This window comes from Argentina silus, assembly GCF_951799395.1.
Source record: "Argentina silus genome assembly, chromosome: 2".
Lineage (NCBI taxonomy): Eukaryota > Metazoa > Chordata > Actinopteri > Argentiniformes > Argentinidae > Argentina > Argentina silus.
The window spans coordinates 29,199,802-29,220,954 of NC_139656.1; the positions used below are offsets into that span (position 1 = coordinate 29,199,802).

Genomic DNA, 21,153 nt, shown 5'->3' on the forward strand with positions numbered 1-21,153 from the left:
TATATATGTTTAAAAGATGTCTTGGGCAAGGCAGAAAAGGAAGACGTTTGAGACAAAATAATCTAAGAAGATCTTGCTGAATGACTTCCTTTGCTCTTATCACTTCTCTGCTTCTGCGTTCTAAGTTCTGTTCCACCTCATTAAGATCAGTTTGCTGCTGCACTACACCACAACAATATCAAAACTGCTGAGCTCAAACACTTTTCTTGAACTGCATCACTCTCCAACCCTAACCGTTACTTGATTCTCATGACCTGAATCAACGCGATCACAAAGCCAAAGGATACAGCGCAATCAAACAGGATGTTTCTCAATGGGTTTTTTTCAGTCATCATAAGGCACATCGGAAACTAGTTTACACATTTGGATGATAAAGCGCTGGTCTTCTCATGCAGCAAAGAGGCTAAAATAATAATTTAAGAATAGACAAAGCAAAATTAACTCACTTGTCAAATCAAAGACGGTGAAGAAGAAAATGTAAATATGAACTCTTGTACAAAATATATTCTAACAACCATATTAGAGCACAAGGAATACAAAATACATCAATATACCGAAAACACCTTTCAAACAAGTACACTGCTTCACTAGCAATGACATTTACTTAGGAGTACATAGTAGTCTTCTTGGAATAAGTCAGACGTACCTTTTAATGGGAGTTAATTGTTGCTGACTTTGCTAAATTGTTGAATTTCATTTGTATGTATGGTTAAGCATATACAGTACATCATATGAATGAGTGGTTAGCTAATTAAACCACAATATGCTTAGTTTTAGGGTATCACATTTTCAAAATGAGCCTGCAATTTCTCCTGCAGGCTCATGGGCGGTGGAGAGGTCTGTCTGATATCCAATTAAAGACACGTTAGTGGACATGTACTCGTAAGGACCTCATCATTACAATACATTTTTGGTGTAAGTACTGTACCACCTCAAGAGCAACCAAAACAGTCCTACATGACATGAAACAGCATAAGATTTCAAACAACAGTACTTTACTTTATTACAGTGACAAAATAATAACAAAGAAACTTCAAGATTCAGTATGATGCAATTATTCACAAAGCAGAACGCTCCCCAAACATTTGAAGGCAGGACAATACAAATATAAACATATGTATTTGACTAATTTTGCCATACATAACATTTGTTTGACAGGTACCACTGTGAAACAAAGGACATTCATTCTATAGTCTGGGGTTAGAGACTTCCCTCTTGCCTTATCCTGTGGTTTTCTTGGCTGGGTCTGTCACCGTTGGTGCAATAGTAATGGCTTCAGCCACCTCTTGTTCAGTTTTTCTATTGGTCAGAATGGTTTGGATGCAGACGGTAAGCTGTAAAGGGGAAACAGGGGGAAGATGCTACCTTAAGTAATCACAATTAAGAAATGTCGAAACCAGAAAAAAAGAAGGAAAAGTGGACGAGAGTTTTTGGCTTACCGACTTTTGTTTTGCGAGAACATCTTGATAATAGGCCCATCTACGAACCCTCTCCTGGTCATTGCTGATCTTCCACCTCTCGGCCATGCCTCTGACCTCCACCTCATTCCGGTTTGGGTCGTCTTTCCACTGCTTAACAGGAGGCACATGTCACACAGATGGACATTCATCTTGTTTCACATCGTTAACCCCTTATTGCTTCCAGTACAGGAGGTAAGGATCAGTGTTAACACATCACTCCAGGTCACTCACCAAGCGCACCATGTACTCATCCAGGGTGAGGATCTCTAAGGAGTGCAACGACTTGATGGCTTCGCTCACTTTGGCACGGGTGTCATTGATCATGTTCTGTCATTTGGAAAGATAGTGGGGGGGAGTGTGACACATTCATGTAAGGAGCTATATCTACTTAAACAATCTCTTACAAACAGGATGTCAGGCAGACTGTGGTGATATGGGTCTGGTACCTTCAGCTGCTCGTTGGTCTTCTTGTACAGGGCGTTTACACTGTCTGGCTGCCGTGGGGTTGAGGGGGCACCACTGGTCATGCTGGTTGACTGCTTGTTCAAGAAGAAGGCCCCCTTTGTAGTCAAGAGACAGATATCAACCGACTGTCATTTATATCAAGTCATGGGAAATGAACTCTACCACTATCTCGCTCTCCAACCAAGGTGCAAGAATTGATGAGCAAACTGAACTCTTGGAGGACAATGGAACTTGATAAAAATGCTTATTTATAAAAACCAACATGTTTCAGCCTGTAGCCTTAATCTGACCAGGATGTATCGCTAGTACTTTTCTGAACCGCAGAAGTTTGTAAGGAGTTTGTGTAAGGAGTGTGCGGTTCCTCTTTACCTCAGCCTCGTACTCGGCCCAGGCGGCTTTGCGGTCAGCCTCGCTCAGCTCCTCCTCCTCTTTGTGATCCAGTAGGGTGTCATGCTCGTGATAGCGAACTATCTGTTCTTTGCAGCTTTGGAGCAGCTCAGCCAGAATCATGTCCTGAGAAACATGGACACACAAAGGTTACTCCTCCATGCTGTAAACTCCCTTATATCCATGGTCCTGTACCCCAATATCGGTTGTGACGGTGCCACCCCACACACCGATTTTCAGCGTGTGCACCATTTCAATGTTCAGAAATTTGAGAACAACAAGAGGACTATCTCAGTGCTATGGGGTGGAACCGGTCGTGACGTGTATTACAAGGGTCTATGTAGCCTCTTGCCTGAGACAAAAGACAATTTGAGATTATAACACTCTCTGTGTTGGCACAGTAACAGGCGTCACTCAGAGCAAACACAAGTCACCAACCTGCATCCTCTGCCAGTCAAGTGACCATCATCGGAATACCCCATGTTCACCAGTTATGCCACCCAAAAGCTAGCAATTCAATGGCGTGGTTGATGATATTTCAATTTGAGGAGTGAGTTTACCATCTCAACTGGGTTACAGCAGCTGAGGTCAGCGTTCACCTTAGGCAGCACTGGGGTGGTCCTCTTGCTCTTCTTCTCAGAGTTGGGGTCATCCAGCAGGTCTGGCTCAAACAAGTAGAGCTCTGTCAGTTCAAACAAGGTGAAGTGCCTCTCTATCTGCTGCTGGTCCACCACCCGGAAAGACAGGGACTGCTTTGCTATCTGTCGGTCATAGATCTTCTCCTCCATGGTGCCCTGAAAACACAACGACCAACTCAATATCAGCAATGTCTACACCAGTGTTTCACTCAGTCCTCCAAAGTCACATCCAGGATTGCCATTACTAACACTTTCTATTGAGTTGTATGTAAGCCAAAACATTTAAGGCAGGGCAAAACAGATCCAGGCGGGGGACGGGGGAACAACCCCACGTATTTAATGGTAAGAGGAACACTGGAACATTTCTCAACGTGCAATGTGTCCCACTACAATACAACAGGAATTACTGTACCATAGACTGTATGTCATAATTACCTGGGCCAGAAAGCGGTAGACGAACACCGTCTTCAGCTGGCCAAAGCGGTAAACCCTGAAGATGCTCTGGATGTCATAGGACGGGTTCCAGGACGCGTCAAAGATAATGACCCTGTTAGCCGCCACCAGGTTGATCCCCAGCGACCCGGCTCTCGTCGAGATGAGAAACAAGCGGCCCCTGAGAGACGAGGCGGTTAAAGGAACGATACATCTGGTCCCTTGTGGCTACTAGGCCAAATTGCAGTTACAATGAGCTGTTTTATAACTAGTCTAGTACTAGCTAGCTCAGATCGCAAAACCGGCTATCCAGACCACTGAGATAAGATCCCGACATGTCATGTGAACAGGTACTGTAACAGAAAATATTTTCAATGGAGAGTTTTGATTTGCCTACTTTCTGCAACAAGCTATGATTGGACAACAGAGTGGAGAATTCAATACGCTAATAGCCAATCAAAACATGCGTGGGGATCTATTACTAAAACTATCACAAAACTCCACAATCCCTGCAGATGTTTCAAGGCCATTATACAGCATGCTGTAGGACAGAGAAGATATTCTGTAGCTCCTCCTCTAAAACTAAACGAAAGGAATTCAATCACAGACCAAAAACAGACCACACTGTTATATCCTCACAGACTGAGGTTCGGCACAGTGAAATCTGAGATGACAGGAGCAACAGTCTGACTGCGACATACCGGTCGTTGGTGGCATCGTTGAACTCCTCTGCCCATTTCTGCCTCAGAGTGGCACTGGTGGAGCCGTCAAGACGATAATAGTCTGAGTTTCTGATCCAGCTACCGTTTCCTACAGTTTGAAACATGGAAACAGAGGAATGACTACATGATTAAACTTAAATCTCTGAAATACTGTACCGTTGTTTTGTTACACTATTGTCAGAACATTTCAACAGCATAAAGGCAACGGTACCTTTGTATGGGGAGGATTGTTGGTTGATTTTGGCTTTATTCGCGAGTTCCAAGAAATCTTCAATCAAGTCTAACGAGATCAAGGACTGACTGAACACCAACCTGAGAATACACAATGGATCATGAAAGAAACGCAACTCTTGTCTGACAACCTGTCAGCATAACTTATCTCTCACACAGACAGACACACACACACAATCTGTATCCACTGCTAAGTAGACTTACACTTTGTCCTCCAGTTCCTCTGCCATTCGAAGAATCTCTAACAGAAGCACCATCTTTCCTGAGTGTTCCAAGATGCTGGCGTCAGAGTCAGTCAGCTGGCCCTTATACCAGTCTGCCGCCGGACTGTCAGCCCTCATACTGGTACTGGCTCTCACAGCTGAACATAGAGCAATATCACATATTTCATTCTTCCGTTCTTCCGGCTTATTTGTTCATGATCATCCAAATATCATTGTAATAACCGAATAATAACATAACTTAATAATGGTTCAGAGAGGCTGCGTAGTTAATACAAAGCACACAACGCATCGGGGTCGACTAGAATTGCAAATAAAAGGTAACGGAGGAAATGGCCCCACCTTCCACCGCTGGAGTCGGCCATTGGGCTCCTTTCACATTCACGCCCTTTGATTGGTTGTCCCACACTATGATCACTTCTGCATCATTACTGTCTAATTCATCAGGATTCAACACTTTTCCTCTGTCGTTTCTCTCTTTGCTGTGTGGAACATGAAGATGAGTACAAAGAGGCACAAATCTCAGTTATTGACATGATATTACACATGATATTACACATCGACATATGGGCTGTACAGGGTTGTGACTGAGTAAATATGAACCTTTTACATCACCTGTTGTTATTACAGGTTGTTATTACAACTTTATAAATGGTGATCAAATGATAGCACTGCAAGAGTCTGGTGAAAACCGGTGCTCGTGTTACTGCCAACACACCTCCTAGGGATGGGGTGTGTGGTCTTGGAAGACTCAGCTGTTCCCAAGAGAGTGACGGCTTTGGCCTGGTGCTTCCCATCAAGCAGACCCTGAAAAGAAGTGTGAGGAAACACTGGTTGGGGGATGTCAGGTACAATACTATGCAGTTACTATGTCATTTTTTTTTGTTTATATTATTTTTCAGAATATACATCTCTTTTGTTGCATTTTTTTTTCTTCTCTTCTTTCTTGCATGAATTTCTTATTATGATTCATGACTCATTGTCATTAACTACTATGTTTGTGTCTCACAGTCATGATGATGTGTGACTTTGACTTTCACCTTGTTTTCTTTGCTGATGTAGTTGAGCTGCAGACACCAGGGATGCGTCCAGACTCGACTGAGTATCTGGAAGTCCTTGAAGAGGCTGGTTACAACCTTGCCCCTGCCTTTCTCCACCACACCTACACAGTCATGCCATTGATTTCAGAACGTGTTCTCAAATGTTCCATACATATCCTTTTCACATCCCTCTGATATTTTCTACAGACATACATATAGATTTTCCAAAGACAGCGTTGAGGTAATCAGAACTGACGTGTGCATGAATAATCAACAGGACAGCAATCTAGTAATCATAACATTTAGAATGGCATGCACAAGATATATTGTATTATTGATTGTTGGGACTATACTCAAAACCATTCGGCATCCCATTCTTTAGGAAAACAAGGCATTTGCGGTGTGTTTGCAATTTCATAACCGCTTGCTCATTACAAAACAACATAGAGAAGTTGTTTGAGCCAATAAGCTGAGGGCTGAGGGCTGAGGGCTCTCACCAGTGAAGTTGTCCAGGTAGTAGCGATAGAGCTGGCACTGGAGAGGAGTCACTCTCACCGCCAGCACATACTCATGTTTAGGGGGCAGGAACTTGGTCAAGGCTGAGTAGTCTCTTCTCTGAGAACGAACAAAAACACTATGTTACCACTGGCGACAGGGATAACACATTTAGTTAAAGAGGCAAGCTGGGATTTAAACAACAAGTGGTTGCCTTGCCACTCTTTTTGGTAAACAGCTAATACTGTATTTTGGGTTATGATGGGGGTAAAACTGTTGAACTAATCTCATGAGGCATTTAAAGTTATATTCTTCAAGAAGCAATAGATATGTACACTCACTGTGCACCTTATTAGGAACACTATACTAATACCGGTCTAGTGCCTCCCTTTGCTCTCAAAACAGCCTCAATTCTCCGTGGCATTGATTCCACAAGCCTAACCCTAATCCTAACCCAAAGGTGTTCTATTGGATTCAGATCCGGTGACTGGGAAGGCCACTGAAGAACACTGAACTCATTGTCACGTTCATGAAACCAGTTTGAGGCGACTTTTGCTTTGTGACATGGTGCATTATCATGCTGGAAGTAGCCATTAGAAGATGGGTGGCCATGAAGGGATGCACATGGTCAGCAACAATACGCAAATAGGCTGTGGCACTCAAGTGATGATTGATTGGCCCAAAGTGTGCCAAGAAAACATTACCCACACCATTACACCACCTCCACCAGCTTAGACTGTTGACACAAGGCAGGTTGGGGTCCATGGATTCATGCTGTTGGTGCCAAATTCTGACCCTACCATCTGTGTGCCTCAGCAGAAATCGAGATATATCAGACCAGGCTATGTTTTTCCAGTTTTCAACTGTCCAGTTTTGGTGAGCCTGTGCCCACTGCAGCCTCAGCTTTCTGTTCTTGGCTGACAGAAGTGGAACCCGACGTAGCCTTGTACTGCCCATCCGCCTCAAGGTTCAATGCTTGTGCATTTTGAGATGCTTTTCTGCTCACCACAATTGTACAGACTGGTTACCTGAGTTACCGTAGCCTTTCTGTCAGCTCGAATCAGTCTGGCCATTCTCCATTGACCTCTCTCATCAACAAAGAGTTTCGGTCTGTAGAACTGCCACTCACTGGATGTTTTTTCTTTATTGTACCATTCTGAGTAAACTCTACAGACTGTTGTGCGTGAAAACCCCAGGAGATCAGCAGTTTTAGAAATACTCAAACCCGCCCGTCTGGCACCAACAATCATGCCACGGTCAAAATCACTGAGATCAAATTTTTTCCCCATTCTGCTGGTTGATGTGAACCTGAAGCTGCTGGCCCTTATCTGCAGGATTTTATGCATTGCGCTTCTGTCACACGATTGGCTGATTAGATAATTGCATGAATGAGAATGTGTACAGATGTTCCTAATAAAGTGTTCGGTGAGTGTATATATATAATTAATTTAAAAGTTTAAAATATGTATGTACCAATCCCAGATCCCCCCCCCCCTTTAAATGAGGGAAGTTTTTTTTTTTTTTTTACTGAATACCAATTATCGAATTGCATGCTTTACGTCACCAATGCCATCAACATTGGGGGATATTTAGATTCCTGGTATACTCAAACAAATTAATAATACCTTGAACTCAAATACAACACCACTGGCATTTGTTGTGCTGATACATATTGAGTCTAACCTGTACACATCCTGCCAACATCTTATGAAGAACGTGGGCGCGGTTCTTCATGATGCGGACGTCCCTGGGGGTGGAGTCAGCACACTGGCCATTCTGAATGGGATTGATGAAGCGGTTCCGGAACTCCTTGACCGAGCCCAGAAGGTTCTCCTTGATGAAGTTGACCATGCAGTGGTCTGAGAGAACAAAACACGTTACAATTGCACAGCCATTTTGCTAGGCCGGATTAGACTACCGAGCTGTGAATTCATATTTGACACTTCAATAACAAACTGGAAATGGACCAACTGAAAAGAATAGAGTTAGGTTCCTTCAAAACTTCCCGAAATCTCCTCAAAGGCTTGCATCAAGGAGATTCCAGAGTTTTCAAAGGCAATGCTGGCTCTTACACTCATTGAGGTTGTTCTGCAGCGGCGTCCCTGTCAGCACCACTCTCCGCCTGGTCTTAATGGCGCTCATAGCCTTGGAGATATTCGACGCCTCGTTCCTCAGGATGTGGCCCTCGTCGCAGATCACGAAATCTGGACCTGGAATGCACAACAACTAAAAGCTGATACATATATAATACATATATATAATACAATTGGTGCACGGCGCATGCAACTCATTTCACGTTCTGTAGAGGATGTACCTGGATTAACCAGTGTGCTATGGAAGGTTTTCTGGAATAGTTGGTTGACGACTTTGTGGCCCATTGCGAAGTTGCGGTACATCTCATATCCCATGATCATAACACCTCCCTCCTTCTGCCATTTCAGCAGGGCTACATAACGCTCCTGAGGCCGCTTGATGGTGGCCAACTCTGTCACCTACAAGGTGTTTGTGTGTGTGTGTGTGTAAGTGTGTGTAGAGGAGAAAGAGAAGGGGAGGGAGGGAGAGAGATATGAACAGACAAGTAAAGACAGAGAGAGGAGGTGTGAGATGGAAAGATGGAAGGCAGAATAAAAAGAAAGGCATCAAAGATAGATAGATAGATAGAAACTTTATTTATCCCTAGGGGAAATTCAGGTTCCAAGTAGCTTACAGACATATAGACATCACACATAACATACACATACAACATACAACATAAGCAGGATTGTGGACAGGCAAGGTGCAGTTGTAAACGTCTTTGCAGTTAGGTGAGGTGCAAAAAGGTAAGGCAAGACAGTGCAATTATAGGACAGTGCAAATTATAGCATTAAATACTAAAAACTAAATACGGGCAAACGCTTCCAAATCAAATATTGCACATCGACACACTATATCAATAATGTCTGAATGCGTTTCTATAACCAAACTAAAGATGAACATCTTTACTTTACCTTTACTTTATCATCCCCTATGTTATCTTGCCACTTGTCAAACTCGTTGATCCAGTTGAGGATAGTGTTGAGTGGACACACGACCAGGGCTGTCCTGAAGTTCAGGCACTTTGACTGAAGCATTGTGTGGAGGAACGTCACCACCTGCAATAAAACACAAAACTATGAGCGCTCTCAGCCAAGAGACACCAACTTGGACCCAAAGAAAGCAAATGTTTAACATGATATCCTATTTCTGGACGTGTTCACTTATCCTGAGCAGAGTGGAGGTACACTTTAGCTAATTACATAACTGAAGTTAGAACAAAAACAAAAAGAACATGACGCATATGACTCCTCTTTCCTACTCGTACCTGCAGTGTCTTCCCTAGGCCCATGCAGTGGGCCAATATGCAGCCGGACCCTGGGGATGAATTGGCCTTCTTCACAGACTCACAACAACAGTCCCACATAAACTGCACACCTGTAAGAGAGTGAAATACAATCAAATCTAATAGCTAAAATAAACTATAACCCCAAAGAACTGTTTGACTGTGTATGATACACTTGTATAAACATGAACACTGTGATTCGGTGGATGTCTGAGCTAATGCTGATTCTCACTGGGTTTTTTTTTGCGCCGTATGGGTGGAATGCTAACTCCAGACCTGCGCTCGGTTTCACACTGACAGTGGCGTAAATCTTGCATTGATGTCAGTGGGAAATGTGGGGAGATGCTTGGACCTGGTGTTAGGATTCCACCCTGTGTGTCTGTTACAGACTACTGTTGAGACTATACTACCGACTGACTATACTACCGACTGACCATACTACTGACTGACCATACTACCTCCACCCCCCCCCCCCCCTCATTGCACTCTGCACTCACCGTTGACATTGCACTGCTGCTAATAATAACCCTGCTGCTAGATCAACCTATATTATTATTACTGTTTTTATTACTTGTTGTTGTAAAATTGTTTTATTTGCTTAATATCTTTATTCTTTTTATCGTTTTTGTTGTTGTTGATGAGAGCTGCTCTGCCCAAGGCATTTTGTTGCATTGTGCACTTGTATTCAATGTAATGACAAATAAACAGAAGTTGAACTGTGTGTGAAAGTGAAAATGCGAAGCGGAGACTGAAAGTGAAAATGCGAAGCGGAGACTGAAAGTGAAAATGCGAAGCGGAGACTGAAAGTGAAAATGCGAAGCGGAGACTGACCGTCCACCTGGTGGGGCTTGAGCCGGGTCACCAGGTTCCTGTGCACCTGGATCAGAGGTTCCTTGGTGGTCTCGTCCTGGTCCAGGACTAGCTTGGTGGTGATGGGACAGACCACCTGAGACACCTGGTCCCCTATGACGAAGACCTACAACAACAAACAACAACAATTGAGGGGGTGAGGGGGGGGGGGGGGGGGGTGACGGGAAAAACATTGTACACATCGCATCGGATTACATTGAATATGAGTCGGCCAAAGCAATCAAAATGTACTCTATTCCCTGTTCTGTTGAGGCGCTTTTGATACTGCTTTGATACGGATGTCACAAAAGTGTCAATAAAACTATAGAAAATTATAGATACAGTGAGTCACTTCTTGAAGCCAAATAACAGTCTGACATATTTAAGAGAGAAAGGATGGTATGACAGGATGTCAGGTCAGTGTGTTGAGCAGGCTGCTCTGGACCAGTGTGTCTGGACAGTACAATAGCTCTCTCAGGTAACTCTGGGCCAGGTGTGTGTACAGTAGCTCTCTCGGGTATCTCTGGGCCAGGTGTGTGTACAGTAGCTCTCTCAGGTAACTCTGGGCCAGGTGTGTGTACAGTAGCTCTCTCAGGTAACTCTGGGCCAGGTGTGTGTACGGTACCTTCCTCAGGTCTTCTCTCTGCTGCTCTCTGTCTGCCAAGCGTCTGAGTCTCTCCTCCTCCTCCTTCAGGGCTCTCTGAGTCTCCAAGCGGAGATGCTCGTTATCGATGATCCTGCGGATCTTCTTGCGCCCCTTGGGCGTGCCTATGCAGTCCCCTCCCTCTTCATATTTGTCCTCATGCTCATTCTGTTTACAGAGAGAGCTCCTTCGTTCACCAGCATGACAGTGCAACAATTCTATTTTCACCGTATAATACTGTATTTTGCACATCAATTTGTAGTTAGCATTTGATAATACATCCACGGAAAACACAAAAGAATGATCACACCACTCATTAATAACATTCCAATCTCAATGATCATAGAAAGTGCAGAAAAAAAATGAAATAACATCAAACAGGGTGTTGGCAAACTGTGATTACCTCATCTATGCTGGAATCAGACAGCACAATGTATGAAGGTTGTGCTTTCTTCTGCAGATAACTGCGGACCACTTCCTTCTCGACTCTGGAGGACGATCTAGGGCTGAAGAGAAGTTAAAATCCACCCCTTTCCACGGAGCGCACACAACTCAAATATTCCTAACGTTGAAATGGCACGAGGATTAATTCCTAGTTTGCAACATTTATCAAATCAAACACATATAGGAAAGGAGTCATCTTACCACTTGGGCCTCTGTTCGTTGCCCTCCTCTTCTGACTGGCTAAGCTGCTCACTCATGCCAGACTCCTCTTCCACTTCTGATTGGCTATCGTCAACACCACTACTTTTCTCACCTATGGTAAAGGAGAAAACAAGGAAGACAATACCTTTACTGTCCACTCTAGGACATAAGACGACCCACCGCTGTGACACTAGGCGACTGACGCTATCACGTCGCTGAAGTAGGCTCACACAAACCTTGGCTTCTCCGTCTTCTCTTGACCACCTGCTTTTCCTCATTCTCTACAGCTGTGTTCTGATCACCTGGATTTCCCTCTTCAAGCGTGAGCTTGTGGCATAGCAGCCTGTGTCGGCGACCGGTCTTATTGGACTCAGTGTCAGAGCTCAAAGCGGAGGTCTCCCCTGCAGCACAACATGGCATGATACACTGTCAGTCAGTGAGAGCACATCTTATTCCTACAGTAACTGACAATGCAATGTGTGCACCAATACCATGCAGTCACACAGGTTGATGGGTCACATGAAGAGAAACTGCTTCTCAGCAACAGTTAATGTCAAGGAAAACATTCTGCATGATATTACCAAGAGGTTGAACCATGTGAAAAATATAGCCCCATCTTGAGAAACTCTTAACCTGAATAGCAATATGTCAAAGGAAATGTGTGGAGGTTGCAGTCTGTGTAAGGATCACTCACCATTGTCGTCTGTGCTCTCATCTTTCTTGCCTCCTTCCAGCTCCTTTTCATCATCTTTCTCAGACTCGTCTTCCTGTGATGATTCATCGTCTGAAGAGAAATCCTCCCCCGATGAGTAGTTGGCTTTGATTTGGGCCAAGAGCATTTTCTTTGCGATTCTTTCAGAGGTAAGGGAGAGAAGGAAAAGCCAACCTGAGGATCATTGTAATGATCATCACATTATCTCCAGCAGCTTCTATTTAAGTGTGCAAGTTTTTCCATTAAATATAATCTTGAAAAGGAATTAATATACCATGAAAATAATATAACCAGAGGACCCATTTCTTCAAGCATTAATGAAAGAAACCTTTTAGTATCACTATACAGCCCTTTACACTTAGATCAATTTACAAACTATGGTATCTATGGACAAGTTACAATGTGTTAGTGTATGTTGATTCAGAGGCGAACTTACAGGCGAATAGTTCTTTACTGATATCTGTTATACTGATATGCCAAATAGAAACGTTGTCAAGGAGCACTTCATTAGCTTAGCCTTATAGTGCTAGACCACGAAACATTGAGGTCTTATATGGTTAAATTACCTCTTTGCAACCTCGTGACACCAACTGCAATCAATCAACTTGACAGACAAACATCTTAAGGACTTCCATCACAATAAGACGAGACAAAGCGGATCCTGAGTAGGTTAAGGAAGACTAAGAGACATCATCCGGGATATTCATTTATTATAACCAACAGTTCCTCTTACAGGGTTCAGTAAATAACATATCCTTCGTCTAAGTCATGCTCTAGTAACAGACCTCCAAACACAACAGCTCCTCAGATTAAATAATAATAATAATAATAATAATAAAATGAAGGATTCATTTAAACGAAAAAGGTTTCTTCCAGTTAGCAAGAAAGGTCATAACTTAGGGTCAAAATTGCTTTAGCGCTTTTTTTACAAAAGTTACTTGTTACTGTTAAAAATGTGTATCCGTGTCTATGAGCACATGATGTCGTTTTGAAGAAATACTCTTGTTGGCAGATTGTAATACTTGAATGACGCCTCAGATGAAGCGTCAGCGAGAAGTGCACATGACGAGGGCCCCTCATACAAGGCAGTAACAAACAGCAGTGGAACAGGCCTCAGCCTGAGGCCTTACCTCAAGTGTTTAAACTGGGAAGAGAAGAATGGAAGAAGAAAAAAAAGACACCATTCACTTCATACTGTAAGACAAAACTCCTCACCGTCTCAAGAGCAGTAGTGTAAAGCCAAAGTGTAAAGGTCACATGCCATTTGCAAAAACGTGGTTGAGGACCATATTGTAACCATATTGTAACCGTAAGGGTTAGGGTGTAGTCCCTCCATGAAAATGCAAGCATTAAAACAGCATTTGACCAATAAAACAGTTTCCAATGTGATGGAAATGAGGAGAATGTGTTTATTTGAATACACACAAGTTTCCAACTCGGTGTAGACTTACTAACCACAAAGCTGTCAGTCATATTACAGGCGTTGAACAAGAACATAACTTTACTTTTTGGCAGACTCCGCTTGTTGCCTGCCTTGAAATAAAGGCTAAAACATACAGTAGGTCTTATTCAGGGTCTTTGGTATAATGCTGTTTTGCATCACATGTCTATCTTTGCTTCAGGTCTTTAGCCCTGGTCAGAGGTGTTCAATCATACAGCGCATCTTTAGGAAAGTCCAACTAGGCAGAAAATAAGGGTTTTTCCAGTCTGCTCAAGAGTGAACCACTGGATAGTTAATCCATCATCTTACTTAGCGCAGTAGGAGAAGCCCTCTCATCACTGATATATCGCACATGAAGGCCTTTCAGGACATGTCTATAAAAGCAGGATGGTGTAATATAACATGCTCCTATGGCAGGAATAACACAGGCCTAGACCGTCTCCAATCACTGATCTATTCTTACCACCATGTCATCTTAATGGTCTTTTTCTTGCTGAGGAAAGTCATTATCGAAAAGGGCTGAAAGCAACTATTCAGGTAATCGTAGATAAAACCCAAACCAATCAGAAGCTTTCCATGTTTTATACTCAATGTCTACGAGAAATGCTTAAAGAAGGCCAAATGGACGTGGTCATGTTCGATATCATAAGCTCAAATTAATTTCTGATCATGTCAATGTTGATCATTTGGACACGTTTAGTATCAGGGCTTCAGAGTTCTGTGAAATGCCCAATTCAACTGACATGACTCTCCGTACAGTACAGTGGCAGTCAGACATCTGATTATCTACCCACAATTCTGTTCTGTGATATGGCCTTCTCAAGATGGTGAATAAATGAATACAACATTTTCGGACAGGCTTTACTTCAGACAAATACATACAAAACGTCAGCTTGCTAGCTTCTTTTCAGTCAGAACAACATCGCACACAGCTCGTTACACCATGGAAATTAACCGGGGTGCTTAGTTTTCACAACTAAATGTGACCACAGATCAATTCTCCAAAATCCAAATTTGAATCAGTCATGTATGAAAGTTATCATCACATTATCTACAGTACAAATAATGCCATGATAAAATAATTAATTGTATACATTCTTTCTTCAAGGCGGGACCCTTTTTAAAAAAATACGGCCCTAGCCATAACCATAACCTACAGCATGTTTTTATCGGTGCTAAACTACCTTTGATATGCAGACATATGGACACACTTGATGAGGCACGTCACGTCAAACAAAAAAAAAATCTCATTCAAATGAAAAGAAAAACATACTCAATGCTCCTAACACAAGGTGGCGTTAGTGGCCTGTCATTCATAACACAGCCTAAGCGAGGAGGAGGAGTGTCTCCATAGGTCAGTGGATGTATCTTGTGCTTTACACACTAGAAAGTGTATTTGAAAGCTGCTTCTCTACTGCAGCTGCGTTTCGGTCGAGACTGTGTTGACTGAGACTGGGTCTTGACACCGATGCAGTCCCCGGTTTTACCACTGGACTTAGTGTTCGTTGGCGAAGCCTTTCTCCCACGCCTAGGGTGTGTTACAAACGCTAAGTCCGCTCTCTTTGAACCATACCTATTTTCTGGGTCATCATCTTCCTCTACTGCCAAAGAGGGCCCAGTCTGGGACTGCTCTTCATCGCCTACACAGTGGTTGAGTTAAAAACAAAACAAAAAACATTTTTCAAGGACATTGTTTTATATATATAAGTTTTTTTTTTTTTATTTATTTTTTTTTTTTTTTAAAAGAGTGTCAAAATCAGGTTTGAATGTAGTGCTATGGATCTGAAGTGCAGACAGGGACAGGCTTACCGGATGACTGGTGGAAAGCTGCTGCCCCCAGTAAGGTCACATCGTCAGTAATGGGCTTAATCTTCTGGTCACCACTGTCACCTCCAGAGTCCGAGTCCGAGCCCAGGTCCCCATCCTCCTCGCTTGAGGAGGTTGGCGTCTGCTCTGCTTTCCGTCTAGCTCGAGGAGCAATTTTGGGCTTGGCTGCCTCCGTTTTCTCTTCTTTACTGGCTGTACCTTCAACCTCTCTGCTGACCTTACTGGGCCCCGCCCTGGGCCTCTTACTCATAGCCTTTATCTCCTTCTGGAGGTCTGGGTCATCACTGGAGGAATCTGAGCCACTGCCTCTTGGGGCCTTGACCCTCCTGTCATCCAGGTCTGAGTTGGAGGAGCGGTCTTGCGCCTTGCGTTTGCGGACCACCCTCTCCGGAGAAAGAGGCTTGTTCTTCGTCAGCCCAAAGAGGCATTTCTTGGTCACACAAGTGGACCCTTCATCTCCGTCGTCACTCTCGGCATCATCAGAGCTGTGGGTCATGGCTGCCCGCTGGAGGAGAGCTGCGGGGATCTCATCTGAGTCGGAGTCATCACTTACTCTCCCGTGTCCTTCATCCTCAGCTTGGTGGGCAGGAGCAGTCGCCGGGCTGTTGTCCAGATCTGTGTCGCTCTCGCTGTCAACGCCTGAAGGAGGGGCCTTGGTCTTGATTTCACTTTGCCGGCGTAAGGGAGTGGTCTTCACTCGAGGTGAGCGTCTATTCTCTGGTTCCTCTTCCAGGAACAGAGACGCTTTTGCGACATCAGCAGATTCATCCTCTTGTGTTCCTGCACCGACAGCATGTTCAAAGTCTCCTTCTCTTTCTTCCAGTTGTTCTTTTCTTTCTTCCACCTCTGTGTCCATCTTTTGGAGACTAGGGAGTGGCTCTTCTACAACAGGAACTGGGGTAAGTTTCACCACTAGCTCTTTAGTCACATTGATAGAACTTTCCACAGGCTTTGGGGTGTTTTTCCGTGGCCTGCCTCTTGGACGACGGGCAGCTATCTCGACAACCCCTCCTGCGGAGTCATGGTCAGCACCTTTCACTTCATGGGAGGAGGAAGGCCTTCCATCATCTGCAAAGCTTTTGGAGTCCGACTCATCCTCTTCCAAATGCTCAGCAGCTATTTTCTTTAAATAATCTAAGCAAGTCTCATCAGAAATGTCCAGTTCTACACATGCTTCTTGTGGTGCATCTGTATCGTGACAAACAGTGTTTTCCCCACCGTTCAGCAAGCCCAGATCTCTGAACTCATCCTTAAGGGCTTCCTCGAGGGCAGCGTGGGATTTCTTCAGACCCTCCAGCACAGACTGGAAAGTCTTCAGGTAAATGAGCCGCACCGTAGCTGTATGTTTCTCCTGCGTGCCACTTTGAATGAACTTAACAAAAGTTGTGTTTACGCTGTTTGTGGAGTCTACAATGTGTTTAGCCTTTTTGGCCAGTTGCTTGGGAATTTTCAGCGTATTGTAGTTGAACACCACATTACCGTCCATGCCACTATGGTCCCAATCATCCAAGGGAATGTTCTCAGAGTGCCTGGGCAGGGTGTCATAAAGGTCGGATTTCTCAGGTTCCACTCTGGCCCTCTTACGGTGCTGATGCCACAGACGTTCCAGGTTGTCAAGGACACTGTCACATGCCACGACCAGGTCTAGAAGGGGCTCTGGGCTGCACACATAGCAGTACCACTTACTCTCCTCATCCATGATACCAGACAGCTCTTTCCGGCCTAGGTTCCGCAAAATGCACTTCTTACAGAAAGCGTTGCTGCAGAAGTCGCAACAGATCAGGTTACCCCCTTCGGCACACCATCTGTAAAAGAAAAATATTTATTCAAAGAAGAGGATTAATGTTACCACCAGTCTACAATGTTGTAGCTGAAACATGTTGTATAAGAGAACCGTCATACCTGCACTGTTCATCCATGCCATCTCCATCCTTGCTGATGTCATCACTTGAGTAATATTTGAAACAAGACTGACAAAAAAATACAAACGAGAAATTAAGAGATTCAGAAACTAACCACAAAAATGTTATGATTATCTTAACATGGAGTAGCTCTCCATCTTTACATGATCCTACTAGTAATTCTAAAGACTTATTGAAGAATGGCCATTATAATTAAGAGCACAATTGCTCAGTGAGAACCAATGGAAATTGACCATCATCATCACAAAAATGTAACCCATCTATTATTGATGCATTCAATGCTCACCTTGCAAATAAGTACTTTAAGGACTGGGTGTTGATAGAAGGAGTCTCTTTGGAAGTGGTTGACTTGCCGGCCGCAAGCTGTGCAACTAACAATCTCCAAGTGTTCACCTCCTACAAACACAAATCAATTGTCACCAACTATCAATTACAATTTATGGGCATACTGTACTGTTATTGTATACATGTGAGAAATGTGATGTAGGACTATTTTGCTTACAACCCCACGTTTCTGTGTTTTGATGTATGCCTGTTTGTTTGTTTGTCTGCTTAACTACCTACTGATGATTCATAAAATATCTTCATTCATTCATTTCCCCCGCTCAGTAACAATTGCTCACCTCCACGTCTCCTCTGGAAATCTTTCTTCAGATTACCAGATTTTCGACTGCGGAACTCTGGACCTCTGAAGTCATCCCTAACATTTTCCACCGGTTCAGGCCTCACCAGTACAGTGCCTTTGTGTATAAAAAATAAAATAGAAATAAAACACTAAATAAAAAATACATCCATGAAATGAAGGCAGATGCAGTCATATAGTGTAAATACCAGGGCTGTAAAGTATATGATATTAACAACTCATTTTGGATTAATTTTTTTTGTTAATCATAATAAACATATTTCTCTATATCAGTCCAAGCACAACAAGTTAAACTTAAAATGAGTGACATGTAGCAAAGTAAACAAGAGTGTTCTACCAAGAAAGCTCAGTTCAAGCAATTATAACCGGTTAGTCTTAATTTAGGGGAATGCCAAGTCGCACCATTGATTTGGAGGCCCTCCTTTCATTGTTAACTTCTAAAGTACCCCATTACTGCTGTGTTTTGAAGAGTTTCATTGTTAAAGGACCACTTCTGAGTTTGCTCTCTGATTAGAGAGAGCAAGGTGAAAAATAAGGCAAAAACATCTGTCCATATTATAGGAAATAATACAAAAAATGTTATCAACAATGTTTTGAATCAACTGACAGCCCTAGTAAATACACATCTAACAACGCAGGTATATGCATAAATTAACCAACAAGCTCAAATTGAAATGTATACCTTTGGGTAATCTTGTTACATCAAGATGACCATTTGAATTGATGGGCAAGTCCTTCTCGTCCTCACTGCCATTTGAATCACCAGATTCATCCAGTCCAGAATGTTTAGTCACAACTAAAGGTTTCCTGTAATGTCAGTACACATTAACTCATGGCTGGCATGGGTCATACTACAGAGCTCTGTCAACAGACAACATGATGTACATCGAATCACAATATTTAAAATCTCAGGAGAAGCCTACCTCCTTGAACCAAATGCTCCAGAATGCTTTAAGGTGCTTTTTGAGGTCCCGGGCTGCAAACAAAGTTGAGTAGATCACTTGGCAACATACAACTGAATGCAGGCTTCTGTTATTTATCCAATAACTAGTTTACAAATGAACTGTGATATTCCAAAACGCAGTTATGAATTTATGGGCAAAAACTATACTTTGACAATACCTCAAGAACGGTTTGATTCAAGTGTGGATCCCTCCTTTTTACACCTGTGGATTGAAATGAGCAAACAATGAAATCCCTGCACAACGTTCAATGAATGACAATTGGTCACTGGGCAGAAAGCAATGTTTCAGTTCTTACCATCTGAGTGTGCAGACAGTGGCTCCTCCACTGACGTATGAGCCAAGAACTCATGCAGTTTGGTCACCAACACATTAAGCTTGCTCGTGCTGGCAAGGATTAAATCAAATCAATTCAACTGTAAAAGAAGCCTTTTCAAATGTCTGATCAAAATGTATGTATAGTTCAGATGAGGACGAGATTGTCCTCATCTGAACTATGCTTTCCTTGAACAAATATGTATAAATCACATGATCAGACAATGACAAAGCAACCGAACCAAAGACTGAACTGATATCGTTCTCACAAATGTGTAGCTATTACAACAGGTAGTTTCTAGCAAGCTCGCAATATGTAAAGTCTTTCTGCCGGCAGTGCCAGTGCAGAGGCACTAGTACCGCTAGCTATGTTAGCTGCTGCTGCTGCTGCTGCTGGCTAGCAACACACACAACACAAAATGTCGCTTGTACCTGAGAATCTCTGTAGACATCGTGAGATTATCAAAAGCACCCCAAAGCAAGAGTGCATTTCACGAAGAGAATATTGCTAAATACATGCAAAGCACCCTAATCATTACATGGATTTTTTTTTCTTTGTTCAGGTCGCAAAACAATGCATTATTTGGCTGTAACTGACGCAGGAATGGCGCTGTTTCTCGTGTGCTTTCGTCATCACGGCGCATCGGATGCAGCGAACCGGTGTAGCATCCTTTAATAAGAAGAGCTACAAGAAAGAGGATGACTTATACCTATATTTTTATATTAAAAATGTTTTATATACATATATATATATAGTTTTATATATACGATATTCGCATATCCCTCTCTGGTTATAACCATGGTTACAACATTAAAGAACGCACTCCCCCAAAAGAACTGTGATCGGGGGAGCGCCATCAAAGACCTTTAAAGCTCCACTCCAGTCGGTTTCATTTAAATGTTGTATGATTCCTAACCATCTAATCAACCAATCTGTGCATATGTTAGAGAAAAAAAAGTCGTAAATGACGCCCATTTCAGACGTCAAGACAGGGGCAAATCTTCAAGAAACAGCTTTAAAAAAAGCGGTGTGGTTTTCTAAATGTAAGCTTTGTAAAATGATGCAGAACAAACATTTCACATTTTCAACGATTATTCAATATACCACTGTGGAAAGAAAATTCAAAAGACAGGAACATCTGACTTTAGACTGGAGTGGGCCTTTAATTTATTACTGAAAACCATAGTTTAAAAAGCTCATATTTTTACAAGTCATACTTAAAACATGTTGACTTGACCCTCTCTTGTATTTGTTGCTAAGCATAAATGTGGGAAATTGCACATGTACAAATATAACATCAAACTAGCATCTGATACGAATGGTTCAGAAATGCATTGCGGTTATCTGAAGAAAGCACCCAAGAAACATGTCACAGAAACGTCGTTCATCGTTCATTTCAATGAAACCTCTCTGATTTATGAGACATGGCAAAATTTACTTGGTAAGGTACATTTAGATTTTTTTTAGATTTTTTTTTTAATTTGTAGCTAGGTACTCTCTAAATTAGCTTGCCAGTTAACTTAGTTATCGAACAAGGGTACACACCCGGATTACTGGCATTAAAATATAAGGTAGCACTCAAATTGATATTTCTTATGGATAGACGTTTTTGGGGGAATGGAAGATACATTAATAACTGTACAAGACAGTGAGTTCATTTTCAATGGAGATCGTTGTCTGCCAACGCAAAAGGGTAGGCTAAGGAACTGAATTCCGCCTCCCTGGCCTTCCATATTTCTCCTTC

General features: G+C 42.8%; 1 protein-coding gene across 2 annotated transcripts; it reads right to left on the reverse strand.

The window, feature by feature from the left end:
• Nucleotides 1-973: 973 nt before the first annotated feature.
• LOC310823991 (transcriptional regulator ATRX-like) lies at nt 974-19,994 on the reverse strand. Of its 2 annotated transcripts, none has more exons than XM_083696906.1 (35): nt 19,841-19,994; nt 19,392-19,480; nt 19,254-19,297; nt 19,055-19,107; nt 18,814-18,938; nt 18,112-18,228; nt 17,775-17,884; nt 17,469-17,536; nt 15,549-17,371; nt 15,313-15,379; nt 12,281-12,438; nt 11,823-11,987; nt 11,587-11,698; nt 11,345-11,447; nt 10,924-11,109; nt 10,281-10,425; nt 9,432-9,541; nt 9,079-9,222; nt 8,406-8,583; nt 8,164-8,301; nt 7,775-7,950; nt 6,094-6,211; nt 5,597-5,718; nt 5,275-5,363; nt 4,899-5,038; nt 4,540-4,696; nt 4,316-4,416; nt 4,084-4,192; nt 3,386-3,563; nt 2,912-3,106; nt 2,295-2,438; nt 1,907-2,020; nt 1,692-1,787; nt 1,440-1,568; nt 974-1,334 (listed from the first exon to the last, which is right to left on the reverse strand). In XM_083696906.1, exons 1-35 carry the CDS (start codon nt 19,858-19,860, stop codon nt 1,221-1,223), a joined length of 5,937 nt encoding a protein of 1,978 aa, XP_083553032.1. In that variant the 5' UTR covers nt 19,861-19,994; the 3' UTR covers nt 974-1,220. The 2 variants fall into 2 exon arrangements, with proteins under 2 accessions (XP_083553032.1, XP_083553031.1); XM_083696905.1 differs by having other exon boundaries at nt 1,440-1,571.
• Between the last annotated feature and the right edge of the window lie 1,159 nt (nt 19,995-21,153).